This window comes from Etheostoma spectabile, chromosome 17, assembly GCF_008692095.1.
Source record: "Etheostoma spectabile isolate EspeVRDwgs_2016 chromosome 17, UIUC_Espe_1.0, whole genome shotgun sequence".
Lineage (NCBI taxonomy): Eukaryota > Metazoa > Chordata > Actinopteri > Perciformes > Percidae > Etheostoma > Etheostoma spectabile.
Genome location: NC_045749.1, coordinates 10,365,938 through 10,378,568, shown reverse-complemented (window position 1 = coordinate 10,378,568; position 12,631 = coordinate 10,365,938). Strand labels below are relative to the sequence as shown.

Genomic DNA, 12,631 nt, shown 5'->3' with positions numbered 1-12,631 from the left:
GAGAGAGAGAGAGAGAGAGAGAGAGTGAGAGAGACAAACAAACAGAAATTGGAGTAGAGGGCAGCAAGAGAGAGCTGGCAATGTTCATTGAATATAATATGGTAAGCCTACCCTAAGGATTTGAAAATAGGAAATAATTAGCCGAACATTTGATATTAGTGACATATAAGCACTCTATTTCAGAGAGGAATTCACAAAGCCCCTCAACAATTATTTCTCTTGCAGATTTTTATCTTTTGTTTCTTTTTCTGTTGCGCTCAAGAGTAACCTATTCATCATGTCAGTATGACGCTGGCTCATTTGTGACCTACTTTAGCATGACGACTCACCATTGGTTCAATTGACTTCCCCCAACCTCCCTCACAGGGAGAGATTCAAATCTGCTCAATACCTACAGAATGGGTGACTGGCGTTGAAAGACCACCGGCTCACCACCTCGAGGTTTATGTTCTCGCTTTCTGAATTTTCTTGTTTTCATCCACAACTCCCCTAACAGAACGCAGTGGAGCAATACTGAGGATATGGTTTCTAATTTCTTTCATGGCTTGTCAGTGAATTGAAAACACAATTCCCTGACTTCCCTAAATTCCCTGTCAGTTGGCTGTTGTACAGCCCACAGTTGTGTTTTGCATTGAATTTGCATTAAGCCAGTTACACATTCGACTTCTCTCTGCAGTCTACAGATAAGGGCAATGAGTGACGTCCTTCTTGCAACAGTCAACAGAAGTACTCAGATCATTTCCTTAACTAAACGTGCCAATGCCACAATGTGAAAGCACAGAGGTATGATCAGCAAAACGTCTACAGCCATTCCATCACCATGCTAACCTGCTCACAATTACAATGTTAAAATGTTGATGTTTAGCAGGTATAATGTTTACCATGTTCACCATTCAATTTTTGTTGAGATCTGTCAGCCTGGACCAATATGGTGGAGTGATCTGCATTGCCATCCCTAGAGAGACACTTGTGTATTTTTCTAAGATGGCAGAACTCATTTCAGTCGTAGTTGCCAAAACAGGTTAAAAGATCTCTGCTGGTCTACTGGTCAATATGGCTGTCATCTCCTTAAACCCTTAAGGGCGTTTTGACACCGACAGCCTTTAGTTCGGTTCAATAGAACTAGTTTGTTTGTCCCGCTGGTGCTGTTCGTTTGGGCAGGTGAGAAAGCGGTAATCAAACTCTGGAGCGGTTTGTTTGTGGTGAGAACGTGATCCGTACTCGAACCGCACCAACTATACAAACTCCGCCATTCTGAGCTAATGTCTCCTGTAGTCAGGTGTATTTAGCAGTCTGCGATGCAGCTGATCGCAAACTGTAGCTGCTCGCTGTGTTTCTATCACAGAAATAGACTGCGGTCAAGCTTGTCCGTCACTCGTATCTCCGTGGTCAAACCAGCCGCCGCTAAAATTGGAGGCAGAGCGTTGTCTCGGTGACCAGAGCAGACATCGTAACATCTCTCACAAAACAATGTCTGATCATTTTAATAAAATGAGCTGGTTTGGCCATAGAGATGCAAGAAATATGTCTTCCTTTAGGTCCAAAACACACACTACCTTGTTCCTGTATTTACTTTCTTGCTCCCGCCCCCAGAAATATTTGACCTAGTGTGAAACCAAACCAAACCAAACCGACCAAGGGCAAATCGCTCCAAGTTTACAAACTCACCAACTGATTCGTACCAAAGCCAACGAACTACAGGTGTGAAAACGCCCTAAAGTTACAGTTCTTAGTTGCGGAACAAAATGTTTTTGAATTCCGACCCACTGACTCACAGAAAGCAGCCATAACACTTCTGCTAGCATCCCAACACAAGAGAGCCAAGTGCAGAGTATGCTTTTAGATAGATTGGATTTGTAGTAAAATTAAACTAAAAAGTGGTCTATCTTAGTTTAGAAAATTTGTTTTGTTGTTATTTTAGTTGTACCGTCCCACAAATCTATTCTTAACAATGTATGGTCGAATGGGGCATCCAGGAATTGTATTTCTAACCCAATAATCAACATGGTGGCCGACATGAAATAATAGCAACAATCAATATCACTATTCTTCCTAGTAGAAATATTAACCTTAAATGCCACTGTACACTCACTGACAAGATTCTAGCTTGTCACGTCCCAGTTTCTTTATTCTCTTTCTCTCTCCTGCTCTTCTGCCATGGCTTTGAGGGAAGTATTTTCACTAAACGTTTTGATTCCATATTTGAACAGTTACACTGTCCATGCAATTATATGTGAGAGCCAATTGCAAGTCATAAAAGTTTGAGAGAGGAAGTGAGCAATAATAGTGATCTATATGTGCTATATTTCTATATTTGAATCTGTATTATGTCTGTGAATGTCCATGTTCACCTCTATTTATTGATCAGTTACATTGTACAGACATTGACTGAGGCCATTTTCCCTGAGGTCTAATCGATTGCTAGGGACGATGACCGCCTAAACGTTTTATAGCGGTTTTGACCAATCATGTAGCAAAAATGCCTTTTCACAAATCCCTTATCAGCGGCAGCGTGGACTGTTGCGTGCTGCTGTTCCTGTCATCCAAGGTCACACTCTGTATCATCAACGCTCATTTTACAAAAAGATAAAAAATGTAAAAAAAAAAACATACGGAACGAATACTGCTGAAAAAGAGTGAAAGAAAAAGAACTCTGCAGGCACACAGCATCACACAAAATGAAATCAACAGGACATTATTGACTTATACATACATCAAAAAGTGTAGTTTTGAATTTTAGTTCAACGTGCTGCAGAAACCTATCAATAATGTTTTTTCATTTCTTTTCTATCATTGTCAGGCTGGCCCCCTCAAATCTTAGCAGACAAAGCTCTACAGATCCATTTCATTCTGTTAAAAAAAGAGTAATTATTTACATCTTTTTAGGGTAATTGCACTCTTTGTGCTTGTGGTTTTCATTCCATTGCTGAATAGACATTTTACCTCTGTTCATGTGTGCTTTTACCTTCCATAACATAAACCAGTGAGCCCACATCGCCTTCCTTAATAATACAGCTGTCCTTTCCATACTCCACAGGGTACATGCAGTCCACGATCTCTTGGATCTGCGACAGCTCCAGGTTCTTCATGAAGTCATTGTCCAAGATGGCCTCCTTGATCAGATCCTTGGACCTGGAAACAAGGCAAATCAAAATCATCACTTTGCAAACAGCACTGGTAGAAAGACATGATTAGATAGAATTAGAGAGAGAAATTAGTACTAGGAGTCTAAATGTACCATACACATGCCTCGAGCAAAAAACTTGGCTGAGATTAAAATATTTCTCTAAAATCCAGTGAAGGATCTTGACCAATTCAACAGGCAGGCATGTTGACTATTTCTAAGGCAATTAAAATCTCACTCAAACTGCACAGTAGCTTTTCAAAAACATTTCCTCAGTTCAAAGACATTAGGGTAAAACCTTTTCTCCAAATGCTGTAACAAGTCAATAAATAGCTCAATCCAGGGTAATGGACTGTTTCCATTCATGGGTGCTCTTCTGAAAGCCAAATAGGCCTTAAAGACTGCGGAGTCATTAGCGCGTTCCACAGGTAAACATGTTTTGCAATGACTATGCAGTAAAAGGAGAAAATGTAATTAACTGTAAAAGCTGATGTGCAGTCTTAAAGGTGCAGCTCAGTGCACAGGGCACTTTGTCAGGTGGGTCAAAATATTTTTTGGATTGAGGATAACACAGATGCTATTTAAGTACCATTCACAGAGGAGAGACATTTGTTCTTGAGAGGTTTCAGCATGTTGACAACAAGTGAATGAGAGCCAGGAGCAGCAAAGATTGAAACCGTCAAAGCAAGAGTCAAAGAAGTGTTGAGAGACGGGAGAGCAATATGAAGCTAACTCTAAACAGTGGGTTAAGATCGCTCCTTCATTGAAGCATATCATCACCAGAGTCAGAGTTGCTCGGCTGAGTGCTGCATTGTCGGTTTTGACAGTGTGAGCTGGATGAGTGAGGTTAAAATGTGTCAGGGTTAATCCTACAGGGAGTCCCCTCCTGAGAAGCTAAAGTTGTATTCCCTAAAATCCCTCTCTATCTCCTGGCTGGTAGGACGCAAAGGCACTGGTGAACTTCCTCTTGCCTTTCTGTGCTCTGTGCCCTTTTCACAAACAGATTTCCGGGTGCATTGTTGACACTGATCACCTGAAGAGCTTAAAGCTAAAAGGGCAAATAACCTGGAAGGCATTTATGAAGCAGTGCTCCCTCAACACACAGGCTTCTCTGCCCTGCTGCCAGCCCCACAGCAAAGTCCTACACAAACCACACAGCTACACGAAACTTCAAGCTCTAAAACGTCAATGTTTGCCATGATACAATATCAGCAGTGCCCAATTTCTGGTTTTCCTATTTATGTACTGAGCATTATGTACATCTGTGTTTACAAAACAGCCACTATAAACCCCTCTGCACATTCATTTGTAAGGTGAGGTCATGTTTTAAAGTCAGTGTCTTACTGAGCATCCATTTATTGTTTAAGGTCACACGGATGCTTTTGAATCCATTCAATCTTGAGACACATGATTGAATCTGTGAAAAAACACTGTTGCTCCTTTAGATGAAAAACTGTGGGTGAGAAGCAGCTATCATAGCTGGCACGTAAATCTTCAACCTTGGCCTACATTTACAAATCATCATTTTGAGACCATCAACTGAGTGATTAGTTTTAGTTTTGAGTCTCAAACTAGCATGCTGAAATATCCTACTGTGTGTGTTTTGCATTCAAGACTGATGAATTTTCAATTAGTCCTGTGGATCCCCAAACAGCTCTGCTTTTAATCTCTCACAGCAGTGATTCTTGGGGATGAAAGCACGGAACTAAACTAAAGACCAATATAGTATTAGATATTAGTTTTCACAGTATTTTAGGAAAACAAAGATTACTTTCTTAAGTCATTTAAATAAAGTACAAACACTGGATTTATTTACTAATCTCAGTGACAGATCAGACATCCCGGTATGTTGAATTTTTGCCATGTATATGCCACTGTACAAACGTCTGATTTTCAGACTGTCTTCCTTCTGTATATAGCAGCATCATTATTATCCCAGACTCCCTCTCATTGGTGGACATTCCTTTTCTGCATTATACTTAAGGGAACTCCTTTGTTATACCATTAAAATATATGAGAAAGATGAAAGAGACAGTGCGGTAACAAGTTTCCAGAGTCTCAGGATTTTCATTTATTTGAACCAGGGTTTTTTTATTTTTTATTTAGTAGTCAATTTGTCAGGGACAATGCAGCACACATTATTACATACATAATTATCACAGTCGAGCCCACAACAATATGTGTAGATGTGTTGCATAAAAGGTTTCTAGCCAAAAGGCTAATTTGCAACCTCAGTCCCTGGTCAGGCCTTTCTAAAAAGATAATCTAAATTTTAAAAGAACTACATATTGTGAGTTACCCAGTCATGCAGCAGATACATTGTATACTAATATATTACCACAACAATTTCACAGAGTTATGACCACATAACACAAAACAGCACATCACGTAACAACACAAACCCCAAGCACCCAGACGCTCGCACCTGCTCACCTATACCCACCCCAATAGTGAGATGCCTGGGCCGCTACTAGTTTATCTCCCATACCCAGACCCCGCCCCGTGGGGTGAACATTGGCAGCCATGCGCAAACAGCTAAGCATCCAGCACAGACAATGCATTACAACAACACAACTGACTCAGTGGTAACATGTTTGGTTTTCTTGTAGCCAGCATGTCACCATTGTATTAAATGTTTTCAGTTTGGTTTGTGTTTTTATTTCAGTTGGTTAATCATCCCAAAAATGGGTCCCTATCACTGAAAAACATGACTGGCTGAAAGTGGTTTTGCGTCCCTCTGCTACACAGTTGCCACCCACTGCTCCCCTAGTGGCCACTCTCCTAGTATTTGTTTTTCTCACTAAAGGACAGAGTACGACTGGAGCTCGATCATTTGCACATTTAAAAGTCATTTTGAGAAAAGAGAACTTAATAAATCTATCAAAATTTAAAAAGCTTGTGTTTCTTTACAATCAAACAGTGGTGCCATATGGTTTCTGATCCATTATTTGCAGTGCCTTTCTTGTTAGATAGTTGTTTTATTCTGCCCTTGAGTGTCAGAACAAGTTACTCCTGGGTAATAAGTTAAGAAGACTCAGGTGTTGCACCTATTTTTCAATTCCTGTACCGCACAACCCATTCTCACTCCAAACTTGTGAAATACAGACGATTGGGCAGTGGCTGTCAGCTTCAGATACAAACAGCACCCTTTAGTGTGTGTATAGAACGCATTGGAGAGAGCAGCAGCTACACGGCACTTGAAGATGATGAAGCACTAAGAGCGGCAACGGTAGCGAGTAGTATGAAAGCCGAAAAAGCCGCATTGAGAGGTTGGTTGGGGTGGTGGATGGGTCAAACAACAAAGGACTTTTATCCAGTAGACCGGGGTTTGTGTCTCGCATGTCACGTTTCCCAAACCCAACCATCCCGTTCTTCTTTTCCTAAACCCCACTGTCCGGTTTTTGTCCGGCGTGTCATGTAAACATACTTTTTAATAAGCCTACCCACAACCTGTTCCTTAACCTCTGCATCAAAAGTAACGCCAATAATCCAGACCAAGCACGTTTAGATAAAGCATGTTTAGATATGATGCTAAAGGAGACTTTTAGCGTCAATAATAACACCAAAGGCATCTGACCAAGCGTTCGTATTTTATGCAATGGGAGTGAGAATGTGTTGTCCCGCAATAGTTGTTCCTCCCAAACTTCCTTTCTTTTTTCAGCAGAGTCTGCACATGGAGGAGACAATGACAATGCTCACATTAGGTTTTACGGAGTATATCTCAGTAAAGTTGTTAAGTGCCAGTCTGGAATATGATAATCCCTATGACGCTTACTGAGTTAATGATGCTTTGAAATAGGCTTGCATTTTATGCTAGCACAACTCTGCATTTTTCTGCATATTGTTAACTTGACAAACAGAAACAAAATGGAATTTATTTATTTTCCTAGTTGACCTCCAGTCATCTGAAAATGTGCCTCATTGACCCTCTTTTTGTTACTTTACTCCCAGGAGATTTCTGGCCTTCTCAACCCTGATCTGGACCCTCCGACTCGAGCCTCTGATAGCAAACAACGTCTTCTAACCAGACCCTTGTAAAAACATCTGCCTTCCTCTCTTTTGTGAGGATGATATATTTGCCTTCATCCACTAGTGAAGTTGGGCTGAGCATGTTCAGCCTTCCTTAAAAGGAGAAAATATGCTCTTTTAGGAGGAAAAAAGAAGAGGGGTGGCAGAAAAGTGGGAGGGGCTAACAGAAAAAGGAGGCAGACAGAGGGAGAGGGGTGGATAGCGTATGTGTAAGGAACGTTGTATGGGTCTTATAAAGATAAAGTGGGTGAGAATGAAAGAAAAATCTAAACGTGTAGCCAAATCCAACAGGCATTATCGCTAGACTTCAATAACCAAAACACAATAAAAATGTAACTGAGCTGTCTTTATCCCATGAGGGCACTTATTAAAAAGAAAAAGCTCTAAAAAAAACTCTATTCCCAATTAAGTAATAACAAAAGTTACAAGAGTCTCACAAAAACAAAATGACTTGGATATAAATGAATTGCTCTTGAACTTTTGCAAGTTGCTCAAGCAGAGATGTACCAACAAACTGAATAAAATAATAACGCTGAACCGATAATAAAACAGTGCTCTAAGACACCCAAGTCATTTGCATTCAACAGTCTGCTGCTTTCCAATCATTATTTTTTTTCATGTATACTTATTAGAAGACATAAAATGAGCAAAATGTAGTTCTGTGTGAAAAGGTACGGCTGACACTCGGCAGAACATTTAAGCTATAGTTGACTCTTTGATGGAAGTTCAGGACAAAGTGCAGGACAAAGTCAATATTTTTTAGTTTTTTTTTTTGCAAAAACCTCTTCCCTTCAAGGTCTCCCTAAAAGTCTCTTTGGGAAATCTCTTAATGGAACAGTGCATTTACAGTAAAAGCTTACTATCATTATGAAATGATGATCAGAGTATTGCGTTCGCCTCGTCTGCCATTCCAAGTCAGTGTCCAGGGTCTCACGCTTATTTTTGATAGGGAGACAAAGATCACTAAAAAATACCACACAAGCAAACGCACAGGGCTGACAGGTCTAACTGAGACGAATGACCTTACCTTGCTCAGATAAATAATCCCTTTTCTTTTCTATTTTCTTTAATGAAATATTTCAAGCTTTGTTTGTTTGCAGGTCGAGAATAAAATGACACATCTAATCTCTATGCAAAGTCTAAAAAACACCAACATGAGTATGGAAACAATGGAAATAATTCATTGATTTTATAGAAGATTAATAATTTTAATTTGAACAGATATTCTGTGCTTTCAGAATGAAAATGTTCACCCTGTCTTGTGGTAAGTGTTTGATTCATAATAATACAGCCTAGGTTTAAAGCTGGATTACTTCACAACAGACAGTTTCCGTTTGACAACCAGACCTCGTGTTGCAGACCAAGCTGAGCAGAAGAGAGAGGTTTAAAGAGAGAGAGAGAGAAAGAGAGAGAGAGAGGCTCTAAACAAATCACAAATCAAAGGGTAAACATGCACAGAGAGCCTGTTAAGACTGTCTGTCACAGAATCACAGCTTGTATAAAAATGGGCACTGGTACATTGCACAGAGCCAACATCAGATCTCTAAACCTATAATTCCCATCACAGGATGACAGTTAATTTCTCTCCCATGTTAAACTGTGATCAGGCGAATTGATATTCAGCCCTGTATCATTGAGTTGAGGAAAATCCTATTGATAACTATTGGTAACCGGACAGTCTCCGTCTCCTCCGTGCGCGCGCGTGTTTGTGTGCGCGCGCGCGCGTGAGTGTGTGTGTGTGTGAGAGAGAGAGAGAGAGAGAGAGAGAGAGAGAGAGAGAGAGAGAGCTCACCACATCATCCATATGTGCTACAGGTGCCGTACCTGCTGCGCCATACTTAACATTAGTGAATCAGAAAGGTGAAATAATACTGGAGCTGATTTAAAATCGTATTATAATTTTCGTTATTAAAGGTGAATATTATGCGTTCATAATTTGGACACCTACTGTGGGCTTTTAGGGTAGAACGGTAGGGTGACATGGCTAAGATCCTGGATGTCGAAGGCAGTGGGTTCGGCTGAAATTGCCTGCCTCTTCGTCCGATGCTGCTCATGCAGCTCACTCTGCTTGTGGACCTGCTGGGTTGCCGGTTTGATAACGGAGCGGTATTTATCCAGCTCGGTCTGTAGTCTCTGTATAAGCTCGTCTTTCTGGTCGAGCTCTAGTTCCAGTTCGTCGATGAGCGCGTCCCTCTGGCGCAGCTCCTCAATCTTCTCCTGGAGCGCGTACTGGAGGTCGCGCAAGGTGCCCATTTCAGTTGGCGACGAGAGACTTCCCCTACAAGTTTATCAAAAGGTTTGCGGTCCAGTCTTTATCACCTCTCCTCTACCACGCTGCTCATAAACTTTATCCGGCATGAACAGCTTCAGAGGATGCAGCCCCTGTCTCTCCTGGGAGGGAGGGGGGGAATCCTCGCCGTTGTCCGTCACGAGCGGATGTTGTGAATTTAAGCGAAGGTATGTTCGGTGGTTGCTGCGATAGCCAAGGTGAGCCAGTAAAGCGACTCAACCGCTATCACGCAAAGTTTGCGCTCTCTCTCTCTCTCTCTCTCTCTCTCTCTCTCTCTCTCTCTCTCCCTCGGCGGTGTGACAGTGGAGGACCGTCCTCCCCGAGTGCGTCAGGCTAAGACTTGGAGAGAGCCCACGGCGAGGAGGGCGCCTACAGGAACCTGTGGCACAGTGCAGTTTGCCACTCAAAAGAGAGTCGCACTCGTCGCACATGAATAATGGACTCAGTGAGAAAACCACTGGTGTGAGAACTATGTCATCATACATCAGCAGATCGCCCTGAGGCAGCTGAGTTACAAATAGATGAGCACCAGAGCCTTAATGGAAGTTGAAGGTGATGGAAACTTAATGAACCTCAGTGTTAAAAAAAAAAAAAAACGCGGATTTTGTTTTAATCTATTGCTTGTATTGTCCCTGATATGAATTATGAGCTATTCATTTTTGTTCCACAGAGGAGCAAGTTCAAGATGCTGAAAGCAAAAAAACAATATTGTAATCTTAGAGATTGCCAAACAACGGCAGCAGCGGATATGAAAAACTGAGGCTGGCACCTCTCCACAGCAACTCCACATTCCTCATTTAATCTGTTGACTCTAAACGCTGCTGGTTACTGTCCACATTACCCCAATGAGTCATCTGAAGCTCAGAAAGCCCATTTGGCCTCCTGTACTCCTGGGGGTGGCAGTAGCTCAGTCTGTAGGGAGTTATTACATCTGTGTAATGACAACAGAGTGTGACTTGTAATTTCCCCCTTGTGGGATCCATAGAGTATACATTATTATTATTACATTGTTGTTACTCGGGACAAATTCAGAGGAGGACAAACTGCCAAAGACTGTGCTGAGAGGAAGGAGAGTCACATGTTGACAGCCAGGACAAAAAGCGATGTGAACGATGGGTGAGGTCTGAGGATAGGTGGTTTTGGTGTGTTAGTAAAAAGCATCTTCTACCTGACAAAAACCGCTAAACCACCCTGAAGAGAGCCAGGTGGTCTAACAATAGATCGCAGCTGCCCTCGTGTGGTGGGATAAAGTATCAACTCAGCCAAACAACGAGGGGACATGCCTCTGCTCTGCAGGCAAACAGTCCCATCACTTAATGATCCCAATGGATGACTGAAATACAGTAGGTAATCATTATACACAAACACACATCAGCAGCTTTGCAAACAATGCTAAACCAGTTTTCAGACATCACAGCAATAAAAAGTATAAAATGTAAGCTTTCTTTGAGACATCATATGAGATAAGGGAACTGTGAGGAACACCTGTTTAACAAACAGTGTAATGTCTGTTTGTCATTACAGAAAAAAGAATAGTTTTATATACACCTCCCCCCCCCCCCCCCCCCCCCCAATTTTTTTATTGTGCTCCTCTCTTCTCCAAATGCAAAGTTCTAATAAAGTCGAGGCAGTATTTCTCCTCCGAGAAAAACTAAAAATCATCATATTTTCTTGTATGTCTGTCAAGGGAAGGAGGGTGCAGGGCACAAAGCCTGAGCAGCAGCAATGTCTCCTTCATATCAGGAAACTGCAGGTGACTGGAGCCTTCAGGCTCTCTCCACTCCAGTGTTGCATACCCACATCCTCCAATCATCAAAAGGCCCTCCCACTGTCCTTCAAAGCACCTCTGCGCTTTAAATTTCACCTCTCTAACCATCCAGCTCAGCCCTTTTCCTATGCAGATCAATAGAAACAGGATCCGTTGCTCCATGCTGCGGTAATCCGATGAGCGGGGCGGTACCCCGGCTGGTGCCACGTCCCAACTCTAATGGGGGTCACACCGTCTCTGACCCCGCCAGCAGCCCAGCGGGCACAGCGGTGCAGGTGGAGCCACTCCTCACAGTTGCCACCGAGAGCATCTCACCCGTGTTTTGTTTTTCTTTTTTAACAAATGCAGGTTTACTACCGTTTCATCGCACAGAGGTCATGGCCTTGTGCAATTAGCCAAGTTGTCCACTGAAAGACCATTCAAGCACATATTGGGCCTCATCAGCTGAGTATACTCATCCATTGACTATTTCAGAATGAACCCTGGTCCTGTAGAAAAGCTGAGAAGTGGGATTTACTTTATTTTCTCAATGATTTCTCAATGAACCTGGGCCATTCATGACCTCCATCCTTCATTCTCAAGTATTGTTATTTCCTTTTTCTTGTGTCAGGAATCTTTCCGTGGACTTCTGTGTTGGTTTGAAGTCACACTGATTATCAGTTAATGCAAACGATGATCTGCTCCGTCTGCAGTTGAAATGAAGCCTGGAAATTGTATAGTCATCTTAATAAAATTAACCCTATTGTCTATTGCAATAATTGAGTCAGCAGGTTGGTGTCTGCTTGTATCTGTGATATCAATATAGCAAATAATTTATCCTGATTGCATAATAGAAATGTATAATAGAAATGAAGACAAAAATAAATTAAAAGATAAAGACAAACAATGTCAAACTTTTTGCTGGAAGTAGCCTAATTACAGCAAAATCAAACGGAATAGACTGAGACAACGGGAAAAGTATGGGCAACTAATTGATTACTATTCAGGTTCAGGTCTCATTTGAAACCCTCAAAATCAGGACAACCATACCCTGAAGCTAAAACGGGCACCCAAAGGTGATGAAGGAAGCATATGGTCAAACAAAGCGTTTTCTAATGGAGTATTAAATATCCTCAGACATGCACTTCGGGTCCTCAGCGTCCAGCTACTAAAAGCCAATAATGCATCGCACTTCCTCCTGTCTGTGTCCTGTGGGACTGCCATGATGGATCTGATCAATTAGGAGCTCTTTCTGAAGCTCGCATTGGAGCTGCGTCATCGGCCCCCAAGAATGAAAGTGCTCGTCCATTCATGGCAAACGTCTCCACCTCTCATTTAGAAAAAAAAGAAAAGGTAGAACAGACAGAAAGAAAAGCTTCGTGTAGATAGAACACTGAAGTGTCACTAGAACGTGTGTGTGTGTGTGTGTGTGTGTGTGTGT

The 12,631-nt window shown here is 41.9% G+C and overlaps 1 protein-coding gene across 2 annotated transcripts in view; it reads right to left on the bottom strand.

The window, feature by feature from the left end:
* The window catches only part of LOC116705324 (cGMP-dependent protein kinase 1), a 79,492-nt gene that overhangs the window by 65,920 nt on the left and 941 nt on the right, over window positions 1-12,631 (bottom strand). The window contains exons 1-2 of one of the 2 annotated variants that reach the window (XM_032541413.1): window positions 9,102-9,730; window positions 2,966-3,132 (exon numbers count right to left, since the gene is read on the bottom strand). In XM_032541413.1, coding sequence (XP_032397304.1) covers window positions 2,966-3,132; window positions 9,102-9,406 — 472 coding nt within the window. In that variant the 5' untranslated portion in view covers window positions 9,407-9,730. Of the gene's footprint in view, window positions 1-2,965; window positions 3,133-9,101; window positions 9,731-12,631 lie in introns of those variants that run through there. The other variant, XM_032541414.1, reaches the window with a different exon arrangement.